Genomic DNA, 21,905 nt, shown 5'->3' with positions numbered 1-21,905 from the left:
GCTGTGATTTTTGTGATAGTGTTGTGAAATTTTTTGGGTTATTGTTTTTCAAAAACCAAAAACTGTCAGACCTTTTGACATGGCACCTGGTCGGAAAACGCATCCTCCAGGAAGTTAAAACCTTAATTTAAAATTCTCACGCGCTTTGGAATATTTAATGCAAAAAAGAAGACTTGTTTCTTTGTTGTAATTTACATTTAAATTTGAGCAGATATTGTTCTTTAAGAATCATTGCTGTTCCCAGTAGGATATAATTTGGGAGTGGAATAAAACATGCTTTTAATAACAGACTGCAGTTCTTCTTTTTTAAATTGTGGTTAGTGAGGTACTTTCTTTTATCTGCATCATACATGAGGTCAGTTGAATTGCATTTTCAGCAAGAAAAATACGTTACTGAAATTTCATGTCTCAGGGGTGAGTTTTACCATGATTAAATTTATATTATGACTTCCTTCCCAGTCTTGGGTCATTACTAGGTAATGTAGTGTATTTGATTGATACAAGACAAACCTCCTGAGAGATTCACACACACACACACACACACACACACACACACATTTCCCCTCACGTTGCCACTAAGCATAAAGATGGGCAATTGCTATTTCCCCGTGGAAGTTGTATGGCTGAGTTGACAAATTGATTAAAAATAGGCAAAGCCACACAAATACCACCAAACGTTACGTTGTTCAAAGGTGATGTACATTCTGTAATAACTGTATTTGATTCTAACATTTGTATGTGAGGGGAGATGCCTCTTTTGTTTGTTTGTTTTTGTTTCGTTTTGGGGGGGTGGGGGTGATAAATTGTCTGGGATTAATCAGTGCAGTATTAACTTCAAGACACATTGGTTAGAAGCCTTGTGCTTGCTTGACCAAGACTGATGCAAATTATAATTGGTTTGTGTGCTTTAAGAGAAGCGGCTCTATATAACGCCATGGATGTTTAATGGCAGAATGGAATATTTGCAGTGAGTGCTTATGGCATAAGAATCTGCCTGGAAGTTGCTATAAGTTTGATATATAACATTCTGCTTTTGGAGTTAGCCATATGAGTAAAAAGTGATATTTTAAGTCGTGAATGCTTACATGACAGTGAACAGTTTTCTGTCACTGAAGCATTTAAATATTAGTCATGACATAGACGTGATGATGCAGTGTCAGCTGGCATGGTCTGATGGCGGAGAGTTATCTTGTGCCGCTTAGTATGGGCGCTGAGGTTCTGAGCGACTTTTGGGTTTTAGAACAGATGTATTGTCCTGTAAGAAGCGAACTCTCTGCACCTGATATGTCGTCACGGTAAGCAGGGTAAGAGTTAGCCTGCGAACCTTTCAGAGACTAGCTTATTGAGAAGCTTTTAGCACAAGATACTTTGGTAACTGATGGGTACCAACAAAGTCTCGGTAATAGCCTATTATAGATTTTATCATGCATTAATTAAAGAATCGGCTATTAAAGAACTGTTTTATTGGGGAACCTATCAAAGACTGCTCAAAGTACACGACAATTAGTTAGATGCATTGAAGCATAAAAACAATGTCAAACAAAAGCAAAGCATTGCGAGTGTGAAGTTGTAGTTTCCCAATGTGTTACCCTTGGGTGATTACAGAAAAAGTTATTTGGTATTTGCAAGTTTAAGAAATAGGAAGAAAAAAAAACTGAATATTAAGCCACGCAGACGGAGGTGCTTGATTCGTTAGGTAGATACCCTTTTGTTGTATGTATGCATATATATATATATATATATATATATATATATATATATATATATATATATATATATATATATATATATATATATATATATATATATATATTGATTGGTGAAGTTATTTTTGTGTAAATAAGCTAATAATTTTGCATTAATGCTTTCTGTGTGTTACCTACCGGGTTTCTGATCAGGAAACTAGAGTTGCTCTTCAATAAGTTGAAGAATTCCCGCACACTTCCCTGGAATCCTAGTTTTCTCATAACCTTGAATAATACAGTAAAGCATGCACAGTCTGTTTGTGACTTTTTCTACTAAAATATGTTTTTCAAGAATACTTATCCACCCCAATACCTTAAGACAACTACAGCTACCTCACAAATCCAGCCCTCCCAGATAACACTTTTAGCCAAAACATTCTAAACGTTATCTGCCCATTAGGTGACGGTTGGGCAGATTGATGTCCCCTCGGTATAGAGATTGGCGCCAAATCCCGTAAACATCTCAGTGACTATCGGAGCGTAAGGCACGCTCTCTATGGATGTAACTGTGGTGAGAATGGGAGTGTGTATGTGTATCATGATTGATTACGTATTCTCGAAGAAACATATGTTACAAGAAAAAAAGGTTTCTTTTTTAAATATGTTACCCAATCATAATACCGTAGGAGAATACGTTAGAGGTGGAGAGAGAAGCATCCCCTTATCCTGGGGAGGCCATACTAGAAGGTATGTGAGACAACGTCTAGAGATTATGGGACTGTCGGGGAGAGGCATCGAAATGGAAAATAATTCCCTCCCGCATATCCAGCTGAAGTCGTGAAACCGCGTCGAACGATCTGGAAGTGTAACCTTTGTGCCACTGGTAAAGGTTCTTCAACATCGACTTGGACCTTTCAGGAGCAGAGATCTCTGATAAGAACTGACAAAGTGTATTCAGATTTCCATCCTACGGATAAAAATAGAGAACAGTTTTGTTCCTATGCAATAATTATGCAGACAGCCGTCACTTCGTGAGCCAATATGCTAAGCAAAAGCAAAATCACTGGTATGGGTTTAATCCGATAGGCAGGACAGATATCCCCCTTATTCAAGATGAAAATGCCTATGTTGATATATCATCCTTCCCCTCGTCGACAATATAATAAGGCGTTATCTCCTTCGATGCATAGATTCGATATTCCTGAAATACCATTAAGAGTTCGCACTAGGACATGTCAATGACCTTGAGATGAAGTATCCAGAATAGATTAAAATTATTACTAATATATAATTCCTCATGAAAGAAGCCCGTACTTGGTAAAAAAAAGTATGGATCTCCATAGACGACGTTGATCCATCGTGACGAAACTGCAAGTAGAGGAGTCCACCAATAAGAAATGTATCGCTGATTGTGCCTGCTGACTACCAAAAGTAGTGATTAAGCAGGACTTATAAGATATTGATCTAAGTAAGCTATTGAGAGAAGTTCAAATGGTGTCTTTCTCTGCCAGGTTAATACTCATGATAACTTCCACTTGACAAGGGGACAATGTCATTGGCCAGGTGGAATCCAAAACAATGCAAAATCAGACAGATATTTGGTTTGTCTGATACCCTCTCTTCCATGATGGCACAGTATGCCAGTGCTTGTGGAACGGTAGATTTAGTTGTGATTGGTGCTAACTTTTTCTAATAGAAGAAACATAGGACATTAATTATTGAGAAATAGATGCCGACATTGGCACATTGTGATCTTGTGCGCTCCGCTGAGATCATATTCCACTGCCTCCTTACGCCTCTAAGGTGGATGGCCATTTCAATCTACCACTTATTGTGAGAACAGTTGGTTCTTAAGGGTGTAATTAAAAAGATTCAGATGTGCAGGTCATGAAACATTGGGGTGAAACACCCGCCATTGTTGTTTCGTAAGTCTGATGAGGGAATATCTCAGTTCTGGCAATTTTATTGAGATTGATGAGGTAGCTCCGATATTTCACATCTAAGAGTAGTAATGAGGATGAGGAGACACTCGGATATGCTTGTTCCTGCAGAGGTGTTGAAGAAATGTATAAATTCTACCATTCCAATCCATAGAAAGAGCATTGACTATTCGGGCCTTTTGTGTCCGGGATTGGTTAGACATAGGCTGAGGTTTTGGCATTTCACCTTGTCACCGATAGGTCCATCATAGGTCAATCTCAGCCAGTGACTACTGAGTGAAGAATGAGGGATGAAGAGACCAATCCGTTTAAAATATTTCCTATTTGCAGAACCATGAACATGCTAATATACGACACAGCTTATTGCATGTCGAATTTAAGGGCGTATTGTTAATGAGGACACCACTTTAGAAAATCCCAAAACAAGAATACAAAAGTCTGAGTGCTTGTTCCGCTTTCTTGTTTGAGATGAGTCACCACGTTGAAGTCAACAGACAGAAGGAGATATCCGTTCCTGTATCCGTTCTTCAGCCGCCAATGACTAACATATAACAATTATTTTGATGGGACTACGCTTCTATGGAAGTCCGAAATAGTAAGAAACTTTCTCCCCCAGCCCTCTATGTTCGCATCCATATCACTCGTGATTGTTGGAGATTTTGCTTGCAGAGGTACCGCCGACGTAAATAAAAAGTGGTTTCCCCGCCTTCCAGATACAACCCGTATTGTTGTAAATTGTGAGAGCTGAACCAATGGTCACAGGTTCGGTCTCCCCTAGGACTATGTAATCATTGTGATAGGGAATCCAATAAAGCGACCAAGGGCTAAGACGTGCGCTACCTTATTGAGCAAAACTCATTCATCTAGAGAATTCTAGAGCTGATGGATTTTTCTAAATAGGCTTGAAGCTTACTATTGCGTGATTTCAAATCTTGTTCATAGGGTATCTATTCCTTATACATGAACATTAATTCTAGGCATTGTCGACCAAATCCTGGAAGGGTAAGAGGTGGGAGGTGTCCTTGTTGACAAGGAGATTGTTATGTCTCCAGAATAGACAGTGTTAAGACCCGTTGTTGCACTTCATCGCAAACCCAATTGCAAAACAATTGACTGATTGTTCTTAGGTAGATGACAAACTGATGCGTGCTGCGTTGTTAAGGAAGAACTTAGTATGGGCGTTGAAAGTGAAACGGAGTCCGCATGAAACTTGTTGGGTCCCCATGACAGCATGCATAGTAAATCTTCGCAAGCTGCCATGAAAAAGAATGGAGCCTTCTTCCTACCGGGGTGTGTAATAAAGATAGGATAGGGGGCTACAGCTGAGGCTGAGAGGAATGGTGACATGTTGTTAATTCCGTCAATCTGATGATAAAGGAGAGAATAGATGATGAAGGTTGCGAGCATATCTTAGACGGTAAAAGGTCTATTAGATGAGTATACGGAGCATTGCATCTTTTCCCACCTGTTGTTAGTTGATAGCTGTTATTATGGCTCTAGTATGTTGTGACTCGGTCATAAAATGCACCGTAATGTGAATAACGCCTTCTTTATTTCCGTGGACTAAAGTCTTGCGCGAAATGAATTGATAGCGTGACTTATCTGTTGCGGTTGTGAACGCTATGATTTCACATATATGGCACAGTCCAGTCGAAACGACAATAGGTATGTGATGAAATGTAGACCGATTCATTATGTTGGGACGGAATAATGGATGTTTGACCCATGTAACCGGTCCGTGTATCTCTTGTGGTAGAGGACACTTTTGGCTATCGGTTAGCTCTTTCCCTCGCAATTAAGCAATACATATATAATCGAACACAAAAGTGGCGAGGTCAATAGGAATCGGCAATAAGTATGAGTCCTGTGATAGTGACCAATAAAGATTCCAATTGTAGAAGCAATTGTAAATGGAATCTTTCGTACATTATTTCACCTGATGTCAGAACTGTCGACCAGGAAGGTGATGTAGAGGATTGAGATCAGAAATCCAGTGATATTAGTAGAGAAAGTTCAGTTCCAGCATGCAAGGCGGAGTTCACTCATCCAAGTAGGATCTAAAACCACGAGGAACCTTGAATGCCAGTATCATCGTTTGTAGATTCAGGTAGCGAAGCCAACATCTCCTGGTCGACCTTTGAAGAAGTTAGAGACGAATGTCGATAATGGTAGCCCACTGCACTTGCAGCACTGACAAAATGAGATCCCGTTACTTCTAACATGTGATAAGTAGAGTATCTTTTGTGGCAGAGTCCCTTAGGCAAGTAAAGAGACATCTCTTGAAATCGTAGGCCCCAAGATGGACATCGTTAGCATGAAGTGTTTTGAGGTACTTCGCGGGTTAGATGATCCTTGTAAAACTGTTTCCCTGGGTATTATGGCACTAAATTGGGTGTCATATGCGAGTCGTGGAAATGAACAAGATCGTTTTCTTGTGGATGATACCGTATGATCGATTTGGGAGTAGTATATTGAGATCAGATTTTTATAGCAATGTCGGTTTTGGGAAAGAACATGGCCATTTAGCTGGTATGACGTTGTTCAGTAGTTGCGGTTGGGACGTGGTAACGGGATATTCATCCACGTATCGGATCCATAACTCAGATATGCGAACAAACTGATTCTTGTTGTTGCTCTCTTTCTCACTGCCCTGACAAGATACTGCTCGTTGCCTTGCGTGCAAGCAGATACTTTCGTCATCCAAGCTTTTATTTGCATCTGACCATAACATGCACGTCTGACATGTATTCAAGGTATGACAACAAGAGAACTACATATGTAAGTGTTTGTCAGACTGGTCTAGCCAGTGGTACGGGTAGAATCACTGGAGTTTCGTTTATAGTACGTACATGTACGACGGACTATAAGGTAAATAATCAATTCTTTAGAAAGCTTACCTGTAGGAAAGACAATTGTTGATTGCATGTACATATAAAAATCATTCAAGCATCGCAAATAGTATCATGCATGAATTTGGCGCTACTGAGTAAAACATGTATAGAAACTATCCGTATATATCCGACCGCATGCGGAAGCTATACTGTAAGATAAATACGTTTTCTATATTGGATCAGTGCCATTATAACATATATAATCTCAAGGACAGTCTGGACAGTTGAATTCAGTTAAACTTGACTACTATTGCATCGGTATAGAAAACACTTACCGGTATGGATCCCGTGGTAACGGAAATTATACACATGTTAAGAGTTTTTTATAGCCAGTACAGACATGCTTTCATATCTCTTTAAAACTATAACTATTGTGAAGTCGGATATGAAAACCGTACAAGTATGTAACAATATTAAGTGACAGCCAAGTGATTGTTTCTAAAGGCTGAACGTTATCGTCATAGGAAGAAAGAAAATATGGAAACAGAGAAGGGGTGTACTTCACTTTTGAAATAAAGACTCATCAAACTTGTAAGGGTAGGACTTCCAAAAAACTTTGAAGAGGATTTATGCGAGGCGAGGTTGCTGTTGACATGAGTAGACCGCCTGACGGAAGCAGTAACTGAGATGTTCACGGGATTTGAAGCCAATCCCTATAACAAACGGGATATCATTCTGCCCGATCGCCATGCAGGTGGCAGATAACTTGTAGCTTTTTTATTTATAAGTGTTATCTGGAAGGGCTGGATTTGAATGGTAGTAGTAGTTCTCCTAAAGTAATATGATTGGATAACATACGTCAAGAAGACAAATGTAACGGTACCATGAGATGAATTGCTGATTATCAAAACCGTGCACAAGAATCAATTGTATTGATAGGTCAATATTGGCAACTGTTCATATAATATTCGTGTAATACTTAGCTCGTATAATTTATAGTAATGAATTTAAGAAGAATCATGCGTTACTACTTCAAGATTATGCATGTCCAAAACATATCGACTAACATAAACGTATCATAAACGTTTCAATTAATTCACATCTCCTAAATTAACAGCCTCATTTTTACGGTGGTGTCGAAAGATAGTTGAGAAAGCTTATAATAGGGTCTTCTTTCATTTTTTATCGATATTTATCTAGTAAATATCGTCGATTTAAAATATATTGGAGACAAAATAATGTTTACATGAATAAATATGCACATAATATTGCTACCTACCTTTAACATTTCATCGTATATGCGTTTAACTTCATCCAAACCTTTCTGGTGGACTTCTTCTGGTGTATTAGTAAGCGAAGTATGCCACCTTAGTGTATCTATGTAATTTTGCTTCCCGTTCTCCCATCCAAGTATTCCCCAGGTCTTCCGTGTATGGAGCATATATTCCTAAAATGGTAATGGAAACTTTTAAAAATCGGACTTAACTGGTTGTCACTGAGCTTACTTAAGGTCGCATTAGTACTAGTGCTTTCGATTAAATAAAGTATCACAAGTACGTCAGTTTGGATCAAATGACCGGTAGTTCTTCTCAGTAACAATAAGTCAAAGTAAGATATATTGAATTCATCTGTATTTTGAAAGGTCAAACGGCCAAAATAATGATATTTTTACCCATCTGAATTTTGTTTCTATGACCAGAACTTTATACACATAACTCTCGTTTTTATAAGCCAATATATAAAGGCTCAAGTAAGCTATAATCGGTCTGTTATTGGTCTGTTAAAGTCCACAGCTGACTGTTGTGAAGTTAAAATACTTGGATATTGAATAATAAAGGAAATGAATAATTATATTTAAACAAAAGGCTATTGGTAATAATGGATGCTATCTGAATAGAAATTATGATTTTAAGAAATGCGCTATCCGGTACAGAGACTCTATCAAATCCTAAGCTGCTAATTAAGCGTACAGATTATAAAACAGAGTATAGAGATCTCTTCAAAAGGATGGTTAAAATTCGGAGGTCAGGATGTCGATTCCAGCTTAATTGACACAAATACGTTTTAGTGTGATGTTGACTATGATTAATATGGATAACGCTGCGTTAAAAATCAGACACATTTACGTCACATCCATACTCACCTTCTCAATGAACGACTTGACGTCTTTCAATTTCTGAATCAAGTTCTTAATTGCATGCCTCATACGCTCTGTCATATTATTCCTGTAATAAATTTCGACGTTCATTAAAACTGAAATTCATTCTGTGTAATCATTTATGTAAAAAGAATGACAAAAGAAAGACTCACTAAAACATTGTATTCATTTAATATTTTTTTCTGTGATAGTAGTAAAATAGTTAAAATTATATATAAATCATGAGTCGTAATATGAAAAGATGAACCTATGTGACATTTAAGGTAATATGTTTGATGTTTAAAGTAAATTAAATATAATAAGCAATTCATACAAAGTGCTGCCCAGTATAATTGCTGCTTTGTCCTCCAAAAACGGTTTGATTACGGGAAATGAGGATTCCTTGGACGTGAGTTCATCTATTTGTTGTGGAATGCGATTCTGAAATTTATAAATAGTGTAACTTACTTTAAATTTAAATATCAAATCTAATTAGACACAATTAAAGAATAAATGTACACCATTCTAATTTACGACCATTACAACAAACGGTGTCGTACTTTTAAATAGCATCATTAGTGACAATTTTTGTTTATTTGTTGTTGTTTTTAAGAGAGGGGCTACTCTTCGAATTACGATCCATAGTCCATATTGAAATGCTCTATGCACAAGAAAATAATTTTTTTCCAAACAGTTATAATAATATTCCAGATTTTAGATCCTAAGAGACTTCTTCCCCACCTTTTATCTCTGAACCATGGATCGGGATACATTACTGGGTCAAAGACATATTCAGAACGAGGTGAAATCGGGATCTGACGTTAATGCCTCGAGTATATCTTTATAAAAGAAGACATACCATAATGTAAACAAGTCAATTCTAAAGTCATATATATATATATATATATATATATATATATATATATATATATATATATATATATATATATATATATATATATATTGTGTGTGTGTGTGTGCTTAACTTTATTCCATGATTTGTTGAGGTCGTTCGTAAACAACTTATTACATAGTAATTTGTGTCCTTGATTATAGATCAAACACCTTGATCATTTATAAACAACATGTTCGCTTGATTTTGAGTTCAAGACTAATTTTTCTTTCGGAAATTGTATGGTTTACCTGATTTTTCTGTCAGGCTGTTTGCTAAACTTTAAGTAAATAGACTTGACCATTCTTACGAGTTTGATGGACATTTCCATTGGAAATGACCTAAGTACAGGGCATTTTGTTGTGTTATATGTCAGGTAATATTCTGTCCTTAAAAGAAGATCAAGTTAACAATTAGTCATTCCTACTTTAAGTGCAGTCTCTAGAACCGTTGTCAGTTGTGATCAGATATAATTTGGGAGGAATCATATATTTAAACATTATTCTTTGGAAATACGAAGTGGTCATTGACAATTTTGATAAATCACTATATTGGGATTATTGTGAATTCACTCAAGGATATTACGGATTATATCATTTTGATACACCAAGACGATTGATACATCAGCTCATCCATGACTACTGGCAAATCAACATATTCAGTACTGTAACTCATTCGGAACATTGTACATATTTGGACTTGTGACAGAACGTTAGGATTAATCGGGATTTAATTGACAATACTGCAAGGTCCTTTAAAATTATCCCTTTGTAATTTTGGGAAATAAATTATTTGCTGAATTACATCAAACTTGTTGGTTTTGCTCTTACTATACCTCAGTTTCAGATCATAGTGTCGTAATTAGTACAACTACAACTGTAATATCATATTATAGTCTATTGACTGGTTCATATATGCATATTGAATGTTTTGACCCCAACAGCGCTTTGATTATCAGCAGATTAGGAGAAATAACCAAGATAGCTACCTGCATCAAAATGGGGAAGAGGGACTTGTGCCATTTAAAGCTGATTTAATCTTATACTTTCCATTGAAAAGTTAGTTTTATCCCCTAAAACTGTTGCTACTTTAGGACACATATTTTGACCTAAGACACAATTTTGTGTTATCACTTGGTACGAATAGCGTTCCCTTGTTGCGACGATGATACTGATTTCACAAATCCCGCGATTATTTCTCACTGCAGAGTGTCAAAATCAGTCACGTGATAGATTTCGGAAGACGGATAATAAATACCAACGTTTTGAAATAAAATGTTTTGACTAGATAATGTAACAGTGTCTGAATATTATTGGTTTAACTACAGCAAGATACGAATATGCTATGGTATAAAGTCAATACCACCATGATAGTATATATTTAAAACATATCAATGTGCTGAGTCCTCAGGACAAAAAAAATGCATTTTTACACGAAAAGCAAAAAGTGAAGGTTCACACACACTCACGCACGCACACACCTACCTACCTACCTACCTACATAAATACATACATAACTTTGATTATTACAACATGCAATATAAGCTATGTCATATAGAAACTCAGTTCCTGTCGAGAGCTTTTGTCCAACACACAAATAACTTTGTGAATATTTTAGTCATCAACTGTCTTAGATACTTTTAAAACATTATAAACAGAAAAAGTGACATTAGAATTTGGAGACATGTAAATATTACATACGATTCTTAATTTCCAGTCGAAAAGTAAGCAGTGTCTTTGACACGTATAAATCAGAATGATCATCAGGGGATTAACAAAATTTATACAACTAGTAATTAAGGGTATATATGGTACGAAGCTAGTCATACACGATATAGTAGTATGCAGCAACGTAACTACTCAAACTGATGCTTAGCCTTGCGATATCACCACTCGACATTAAATTCTCTTTGAAAATAAGTTATTCATTCCAGCCTAAAAGCAAGTTTCAATTTACACAATGGACCAAGCTCGTTGAGAAATATGAAATCATACTGAATACAATACACCACACTCTTGTGGGAAATATGCATTTATAATGTACATAATGGACGAGACTCGAATGAGAAGTCTGCTATTATATTGCACACAATTGACAATAGTCGTTTGAAAAATGTACAGTTATAATGCATACATTAGACCCCATTCGTGTGTGAAATAGGAATTTATAATGTAGATGATGGACCACACTCGTTTGGGAAACGTGCAGTTATAATGTACACAATTATCAACTCTCGTGGGAGAAATATGCATGTATAATGTACACAATTATCAACTCTCGTGGGAGAAATATGCATGTATAAGGTACACAATTATCAACACTCGTGGGAGAAATATGCATGTATAATGTACACAATTATCAACTCTCGTGGGAGAAATATGCATGTATAATGTACACAATTATCAATTCTCGTGGGAGAAATATGCATGTATAATGTACACAATTATCAACTCTCGTGGGACAAATATGCATGTACAATGTACACAATTATCAACTCTCGTGGGAGAAATATGCATGTATAATGTACACAATGGTCGACACTAATGTCAGAAATATGCAATTATAATGCACACAATGGGCCACGCTCGTGTGAGAAAAATGCAGTTATAAAAGGACTATATCAAATACATACCAAAGAGACATTATTTAGAGTATGGTTATATTTAATAGCCAGTCTTGCATCTTCAATCATTTCATCGTACTGAAAATAAATATTGAAATGTGTGGTCTTTGAAAGATAAAGATATATATTATAAAACAAAAAACATACTGAAAATAAATATTGAAACGTGTGATCTTTGAAAAGTAAAGGGATTTATTACAAAAGATATCAAAAATATAATGAAAATAACAATTGAAACGTATGATCTTTGAAAAATAAAGGGATTTATTACAAAAGATAAAAAAACATACTGAAAATAACAATTGTAACGTATGATCTTTGAAAAATAAAAATAAATACTGAAAAGTTTGATCTTTGCAAAATAAAGATACATATTGCAAAACAAAGAAAACGTAATGAAAAGGTGATGAAAAGTGTGACCTTTGAAAAATAAAAATTGATATTACAAAACATAAAATACATTCTGAAAATAAATATCGAAATATGTGATCTTCGATAAAAAGATATACATTACAAAACATAAAAACATACGGAAAATAAATATTGAAACGTGTGATCTTTGATAAAAACGATGTTTATTACAAAACAAAAAAAACATACCGAAAATACAATTGAAAAGTGTGATCCTTTGAAATAAACATGTATATTACAAAACATAAAAAACATACTGAAAATAAATATTGAACGTGTGATCTTTGAAAAAAGACATATATTACAAAAGAGAAAACCATACTGAAAATATTATTGAAAGTGTTATCTTTGAAAAATAAATATATATATATATATATTGCAAAACATCAAAAACATACCGAAAATAAACATTGATAGTGTGATCTTCGAAAAAGAGATTTATATAACAAAACATATAAAACATACTGAAAATAAATTTTGAAAAGTGTAGACTTTGAAAAATAAAGATAGATATAACAAAACATAACAGGGATCTCAAATTATGAGCTTTGTGTCTATAGGTATAATTTCCTCAAGGTGACAAAATAAAAGTATTAAAAACTTCTGTCGTGATGCTTTATTGTTGTTGTTGAAAGGTTTAACGCCATTTTTCAGCACAAGATGATCTATACATGGCGGCCAGTATAAATTGTGGAGGAAGTACCCTGTTAAACCCCAGATAGAACCACCGACCCAAAAGAAACTACTTGCAAGCTTTCACACCTACCCACACTTGGCCGAACCCGAGACTCAATCCCACGTGATGATTTGAAAAAAGTTTCAGAAATTAAACTTGTATATAATAATACCATATTTTAAACATTATTATTGTTACTGAAAAGCAAACGTAATATGACTGCATTTGTCTTAGTGGCTTCCGTATTAAATCAGTTCTAGAACTGTGTCTTAGCTTCGACGCAAACGGTACATCCGAATGCGTATTGATAGAAAATTTGCTTCGTTCTATCAAACAAAGGTTAGTATAACAGAATCGTACCTGCTGCGGCATTTTCTCAATCCGAATAATGAAATTCAGAAAGTCGCCATAGGTGTCAAAAGGTGTCACATCTACAAATGATTGTGGATCGGTTACAAATCCCTCAAGAAATATGAATGGACTCAATGGCTGGTACCTTAAAAGATATGGAAATGTGTAAATATGATTTGTTCAAGCTTAGTGTGATTGTATTTGTGACACTTGTAGTATATTAACGATCAAAGGATCCTCTGTTCATTTTGAATTTTTTTTAATCTGTATTTTGAATCTAACGAAACGTGTGCTCTAGATTAACGATGTTTACTTTACTGCTGCCCTCTTGCAAATTAAATATCAGCGTTATGAGAAATATATACAATATTCTCCAACACTTCCTTACGACTATATTAGTTCTTCATTAAAAATAACACTCATAATTTGTTACACTTATTGTGTGTGTGTGTGTTCGTCAATTTAAATGGATGTATTTTTTTTTTGACAAAATATGAAATAACTTACTTCCACCACTGATATCCATCTATATATGTTGTAAGGATGTTTTTCAGAATGTCATAGCTGACCATATGTGTTTTGTCTAGATCTGATCTCTTGATTGACATCAACTGTTCCAAAAATCTTTGAGACATGTTCTGTAATTGACGTAAAAATGAAAATGATGTTGGTATTCAAACACAAATTAATCCAAAATCCCTTGAGATAAGTTTTGTAATTAACATGAAAAATGTACACTGTTTCTGTTCGTATTAAAAGGAAAGTTGCCAACATTAATTGATCAAATGTCCATATTTTATACCTAATAGATGCGGTTTAGAAAACAAAAACATAAACAACAATAAAATTTACCATACAACATACGATACTGTGTGATTTACAAGGGCTAAAATTTATCATACAACATACGATACTGTGCGATTTACAAGGGCTAGTAAATGCATATTCAACTCATTTATAAAACCAATCATTTCATCTTCGTACTCTCATTTTGTACTTTGCATTCATTGATTTAAAGGAGTTGGGTGAGAAAGAAAATGAATAGTAAAGGTGTTTTGTGTGTACTGAAAACTTGCTTTAAGGCAAATAATACACATCAAGTGTCTTTATTCATCACTTGTCTTTCGATTATCCTAAATCGGTCTGTGTGTGATTTGGATTTTTAACGTAGCTTTAACAACTTTTCAGTAAGTGCAGTGTGGCAGTTTATAGTGATGTCTAGCATTGAGGCATCATGCCGCAGACATGTAGCATGATGTCCCACCCAGTCACATTATCCTGCCACCAGGCCGACCAGTCCGAACACTAACCTCTTAATTCTGAGCGCCAAGCGAGACAGCTGTTAGTACCATTTTTATAAGTCTATGTTATGACTCGAACCCACGACCTCCGGCATCCGAGGCGGACGCTCTAACCACTAGGCCACCGGAGTGGTTCCTAATGTCATTACCGATGGAAATATAGGAAATTACATTGTTTTGCAAACACATCTCAATAATTACATCACGAATTGCACCTCACTAAATGATTCAGCTACAACATACGTATTAAGACTGAAACATTATAACTCAACCCAAAAGACGGTGGAAACAATTTACTTGCAGTTCGTCAATGTCTGAGACTTTGAATACATCCCTTTAACTTTTAGCTGTTGTTATTCCACCATAATGACGTTTAACCCTCCAATAATTGCTAACGCCATATTTCGTTCATGTTGTGAGAAAGGACACAACGCTTACTTAATAATGAATTGATTAGACCGTTTTCGCTCAGTTAACGTAAGATCGTCAAAGCAATTACGTAACATTAATCTTATCACACTCAGTCTTAATCTTATTCCTTATATGTGCCCTAAATAAGAAGCGTTAGAACAAAAACAGTAAAAATACAAAAAACAGTAAAAATACAAAATGTCCTTATGCCATGATTACTGACTTTTATATTATTAGTAACGTTACGTATTAAATTTTAACTTAAAAGAGATACAACCAGTCTATATCTAAAAGTATATCAGAGACTTTATTCCGGAGGAAAAAAAATAAAACACGTTGCTGCTAATATAGTTTACCTTACGACTCTCGAAAACCGTGTAGTTGTTGGACTCCAGTTTATCATTATATTTGTAAATACCCAGGGTTGTCGACCATTCTGGTTCATTTTCTAATCTCCAGTTGTAGAAATCACTGGCAAGCTCGTCTAGCTGTCTGTTTGCGCCTAAAATGCACCGTATTCAAATATATATTGATGATAATGCACAGAACATAGGTATATATATATATATATAAACATTCTCGCGACCGTGTGCAGTTGATTCTAGATCAGTGATGAATTTTCACACATTAATCATTAGTGACGCATGAAAATAATCCCCGTTTTCTTTATGAATTTAATACGGCACACAATTTCATCGCAATCTTTTCTGCTTTCTGTTTCCCGGTCCCCTCTCATGCATAACTGACAAACTACGCAGACATATAGATTGAGAGAGTAAAATAATTTGGGCTAGATTAAACCCTTGAAATAGAACTTACACCAAGCAACCTACAAGAATATGGTTCGTCGTAACGATAAGTGTGCACTTTCCTTGGGATGTATCTGCAGTGTTTATCAATGATACAAAGTTGCAAAATATGTCGATATTATACGGTAAATTTCACGTTTAGGTGGTACACATGCTGTGTTGTAATTTTATATATTGTTCTTGTTGTTGTTGATGTTTCTTAAACCTAGTATATTGTGCTAAAATTCGATTATTATTAATTAAACATGAAAATGTGCAAAGGACGCTCTCTCCCCCCCCCCCCCAGATCGATCAGTCGATCTATCGATCGACAATCATAGCAAGATACGGGATAAAATTTATGAAATGACGAACGTAGAGGATTTGTGTTTGTGGCATCCGACGATGTCTCATGAATTATGAAATGATGGTAAAAGTTAGGTCAAACACACCAAAGGATGTGTGTGTGTGTGTGTGTGTGTGTGTGTGTGTGTGTGAGAGAGAGAGAGAGAGAGAGAGAGAGAGAGAGAGAGAGAGAGAAGAGAGAGAGAGAGCGTTTTATGGTCGGTGGTACTGTTAATAAAGCAGAATGATTTATATCAACTATAAATATATTAAAATATTTTAAATACCTCTTGTTGGTTCGTAATTTTGCTTAGTTTGTATTCTACATTAATTTCCATGGGCCGGTACCTGAATGGCTTATCGTTCATGTGAATGGGGTAGTTAGCCAAATGTTTCATCATTAAAACCATCTTTCATGTTTAAATCATAAGTGTGCATTAAACTGATTTAATCAATGTGAAGAAAAATAAAAACTCAGACAAAAAGAAAACAATCAACTTATCAATATGCAAAGGTGATTATGAATAGCCACAAAAGGCATAGCACTACATCTTGTAGCGGACGCACTCGGGGATGTGAGGAGTTCATTCACTCGGTCAATACACATCTGCTTGTAGTAAATCTTAACTCCGTTCAAGGGGCAAATATATGCATTTGTATGTGATATAAATAAAATATATGTATAGTATGTACGCTGTATCAATGATATACCACTGGTTGTATAAATGATATACCACTCGTTTCCTTTTAATGAAAAATGTATACTTCTCTTGTATTATCATCAATGATTATCATTAGTAACCGTTATTTAGTTCCTAATATTTTAATATTTTTAATACTAATTTTCCATATTGGTTATAAGTTTGCACTATTAGAAGATGTCATTATTGCAGATAGTGAGTAGATCCATGTATAAGTTTCATGGCTGAGTTGTACTATTGACGAAGTAAGCATCATGTGAACTGATGCAGGTCACATGATTTCTAAAATTGGCAAAGCTGACTTAATTTATGATTAGCTAAAGTAACCCAAGTGACAATGTAAACTTCCAATCATCAGGAAGCAGAAGTATTTCCAGTAAAACTAAGTGAATTAGACTGGTGGAGGATGAGACCAGGATGAACATTCAACTTGTCAATAAATTAACCAAACACCCTGAAACTGCATCGTTCATTAATTGTTACGTGTATAGAAGAAATAAATCAGGGATAGGGGTAAAATTTGACATTTCTGATGAAATTGATGAGAAAATTAGAATGAAAGTGCATTTCACAATTTTATAAGCATGTGAAATTAGCCAAAGAGGTGTTTGAAGGTTATTTTTCGCTGCACATAATATATTTGCTTATTTCCTGGGAATGGTGTTTTCTCCTTTCGGGGCGGGATATATTTACCGATTTGTTTATTTGCTGGTTAATTCATCAGTTCATTCTTTTGTCATCATTTCTGTCATTAATCTATAGATCCATTATTTGATCGTTCACTGCATCATATCGTTCCTTACTTCAGTCACCCATTTATTAATCATTTTGCATTCATGTATGCAATGCTGTAATCATTTGATCATATTTTTAAAAAGTACACATCTGGAACAAAATTTACAGTGCCATCTAGAGCAGCAATACAAGACCTGGAAAACGAACCGGAATTAATGAATTTTTTTTTGCCTGTGTAAGTTTCTTTCTATAATTAATTTCCACCATTTGTTGTAAGTCTAGACATAAAAATCTCTGCCAAGGAGTAAAAGATTGGAATAAGATAGTTTAGCTCCATGTCGGGACATATTGGAAAATTTCTTTTTAAAGGTTCGGTGTGCACTGTAAATGAGTTATTGAACCGTCTTTATGCTTTAGTAACTACGCCAAAACGAAAATTATTGCGTAAAATTAATCATTCTTAGTAGTACAACCAGCCTAGGAAGTTATTCCGTTATATTGAGAGGATTGATTCATTTATTTAATTTAATCATTCGCCGGGATTACAGTACTCGAAATATTCAGATTAATGGGAATAAAAGCTGTCATGGAATTAATGTGAATTCATTTAAAGACTCCTTTACTTTATTGCTGTCAAGGGATTAATGTGAATTAATTTAAAGACATTTTGGGATTATATCATAGTGATTCTTCCGTACTGTTGATAAATCAGTGCATTGCTTCAATTACAACGATTGTTGGTTTTAGCGCATGACGGGAAAATATGTGTACCTTTCTTGGCATATTCAGTCTTGACTTCTTCAATCCAGTTGTTTACTGCTGTTTCCATAACGGCCAGTGGCATGGCTCCATTAGTGAGAAGAATCGTGTGGAAATCCCGAATATCAAATCGGTACTCTGGAAATAAATTAACATGTCAAGCAAATGATTGGCAATAATGAAATAATTGCGATCTTGCAATATCCGATTACATGTTAAGAACATTTGTCACAATTGTTTTTTAGTCTATGTATTAAAGAAATGAATTTAGATCTATCGCATTATGGTCAGTTTGTACATAGCTACAATTAATTAATGAAACAGAGATGCAGTGAAAACGTGTTGGAAAAAAGGCACATTTACAATACATAATACTTTTGCTATTTCTTTAAATATTACATGTGCAATCTCCACATTAATGCCCTCATTCATAGACATATCGATAGAATTATCACCTTAAATATTCCATGTACAATCTAAGCACCATTGATTCGGTTCATAGACGTAACGTCAGTGATATTTCCTTAAATATTCCATCTGAAAATTTATATCATTGCCTTCGTTCTTAAACTTAGCATCAACCTAATGCAATAACTTGCATGAACAGTCAGTAATTACATGAATAATGTAACATATTGACCTCTAGTTTTCTCTTGAAACCAAACCGATAAACTGTTTTGCTTCGCAGCTACTAAATAAAGAGTTTGTTGGCGTATTCGATCGAGTGATCTATGGAGAGAGAGAGAGAGAGAGAGAGAGAGAGAGAGAGAGAGAGAGAGAGAGAGAATCAACATACTCAGTTCTCTTTCAGCTCTAGCGCGAAGTTCGAGTATCTTCATCTCTCCGATTTTATAGGCACATGCCTGACCAGGCCAGGTGATATAACGATCTATTTCTACTTCAAGATTTTTCTTTGAAAACGCTGTGTAATTAAGCATGTAGTCCAAGGCTCTCTCTCTGGTCCAGCTGTAAGGAACATTTTCAAATCATTATCCCTTAGGTCCATGTCTATTTTAGAAAGATTATATATTAACGTTAAACGTTTGCTCATTTCCAATAAAATATATGAAATGAGTCCAATAATTTCAATTTTCTGCAAGTTGTGACTTCTTCAAGTTGTGACCTACTTAAGAATCCTAATGTCACTTACTGAATGTCTTTAAAATAAAAAAACTTCATTTTGAAGTGAACATACATGTACTATTATGTTTATAACATGACGAAAAACACATTTAATTCCATGACACCCAAATATTATAAAGTTAATTATATTTCTGCGCATATGGGTATCGCGACCATTATGTATTTGCCTTATGTATCGTAGTGCCATTATGTTTGACATGCTAGTATGTTATTATATATATGTGAAATAAATATGATATGAATTCATGTACCTAAATAAAACTGGACATATAATACAATATTTCATTAAATTTGCACTAAGCAGTTTAGTACTCATTAACTGCAATGAACTACCGATATTAATAAAGTTTCCTTGTGAACCTCAGAATCATAATACTTCTAGTTGAGGGTTATCTGCTCTTACCAATGTCTCCATAGTGTTGAGTACTCACATACAACTGTTTGAGACAGCAACTCAGTCCATATGCATCCTATTAATTATTGGCAGTAATTGTGTCGCGTATAATCCGGCAGTCAAAGTATGTAACGCAACTGGTAGGTTATCGATTAAAATAAAATTGATATTTAAAAGTTATTGGTAAATATTACTGCGAAAATTATTTTAGACATAATTTGTTGCACAAGCGTTTGAAGAACGTAAACCTTTTTGTTGTAAGTTACATACTCAAGCTAAGTAAACTTTAACAGCGTGGAAATTCAGAGCAAATATTTTTTTTCTCATAGTGTGTGTGTGTGTGTGTAATGAAATTTTTGATTTCTTAAAATACCTAATACTACTCTAAGAACTGTGTTAATTGATGATATTACAATGACTACTCGTAGAGCAATTCTAATATATAAGGGAAGAGACGATGTCAGTAGTATAATGACCAGACTCAAATTCCAACTTGACACGAAATCTTTCAAAATTATGGTTACTTCTTTTATGCAACCTATTTTGGAACAAGGTAATGTGATCTGGGAAAACAGCAGATTAAAATAGAAAAGAGAACTCGAACAAATACAACAATGTTAAGCAGTCTGAATCGTGACTGGCTTAACACAATTAGTGTCTATCGAAGTGCTTGCTATACCGCCAAAAAAGAAGGTAAAACACTTAATCTAGACGGCAAAAACGCAAACTTGAACTTTTGTATTAAATGACATCTGTTTTAAGCCATGCATATTACTCATCCAAGGCTCCAGCAATTTCTAATCAGTACAAGCTTGAACATGTCTTTATTGCAACTTGTTTCTACTTTCTGCCATGAGAGATGGAATACATTGTCTACTGAGACCCGTTAAATTGCATCTTTATCAGCTTCAAAAGCACATTAAAAAATCGCGACATTCCTGTTCCCAAAACACATTTATTTGGGGTAGGAGGAAATTTCAGATTCTTCATTCCCGACTTAGAACATATTGTATTTCACTTGAACAAAATTTATTTGCAAAGAATATAGTCAAATCACTCTTCGAGGATGTGAATCGGCAGAAAGTACACAACACTTTACTGCTTTTAAGAACAACGCATCCAACTGTTTCCATGGTAATTTAGCTTTGAATACCTTCTTGTACTGTCTGATACAACGCTTCATTATAAAATGAATCATGTCATTGCAAAGATCAAAGGGAGCTAAACCCTGACAGACATTATCTATAGTAATTATGTACACTGCTGCATCAGAGATTATATTATACGCTTATAATCTGACAGAAATATGTACATAACGCAGTTGGTATATTATAGAGCAGAATAAAAATGATATTTAACTAATATTTAAAATAGTTTGAACAAGTTTCTGACACACGTGATCTTCTTTGTTGAAAAACTAGTTTCCACGGTTAACTAGAATATACGGTGGAGAAAATCAGTTCAAATATTTGGTTTCCTTTGAGGTATTTGTTTCCCATTTATATTATGTGTGTGAGGCTGCTTTTCAGTATTGGAAAGACTAAGCTACTACTTAGACAGTTGTGTAATGTTATTGTAAAGATCAAAGGGGCAAATCGCTGACCGATATTAGGTTGTTTATATATACCGCTGCAACATAGAGTAAATTCTAATTAACAAATACAATGATTGAATTTTTGGCAAGGCAGTCCAGTGAGAAAACTTTACACCAACCGCTGACCGAATGAAACACAGTTAAACAATTATAAAAATCGTATGGATAATGTGTTCCTCTTGAATGGC

The 21,905-nt window shown here is 35.0% G+C and overlaps 1 protein-coding gene across 1 annotated transcript in view; it reads right to left on the bottom strand.

The window, feature by feature from the left end:
- The window catches only part of LOC149799222 (uncharacterized), a 266,176-nt gene that overhangs the window by 19,267 nt on the left and 225,004 nt on the right, over nt 1-21,905 (bottom strand). The window contains exons 50-59 of the mRNA XM_089958164.1: nt 19,383-19,552; nt 18,599-18,724; nt 15,615-15,760; nt 14,054-14,184; nt 13,556-13,691; nt 12,118-12,186; nt 8,928-9,034; nt 8,600-8,681; nt 7,736-7,903; nt 1,884-1,970 (exon numbers count right to left, since the gene is read on the bottom strand). Of these exons, the coding sequence (XP_089814290.1) occupies nt 1,884-1,970; nt 7,736-7,903; nt 8,600-8,681; nt 8,928-9,034; nt 12,118-12,186; nt 13,556-13,691; nt 14,054-14,184; nt 15,615-15,760; nt 18,599-18,724; nt 19,383-19,552 (1,222 nt within the window). The remainder of the gene's footprint in view (nt 1-1,883; nt 1,971-7,735; nt 7,904-8,599; nt 8,682-8,927; nt 9,035-12,117; nt 12,187-13,555; nt 13,692-14,053; nt 14,185-15,614; nt 15,761-18,598; nt 18,725-19,382; nt 19,553-21,905) is intronic.

The sequence above is a fragment of the Sinohyriopsis cumingii genome, chromosome 5 (genome assembly GCF_028554795.1).
Source record: "Sinohyriopsis cumingii isolate HCF-2022 chromosome 5, ASM2855479v2, whole genome shotgun sequence".
Lineage (NCBI taxonomy): Eukaryota > Metazoa > Mollusca > Bivalvia > Unionida > Unionidae > Sinohyriopsis > Sinohyriopsis cumingii.
This window is presented reverse-complemented; position numbering and strand designations above follow the sequence as displayed.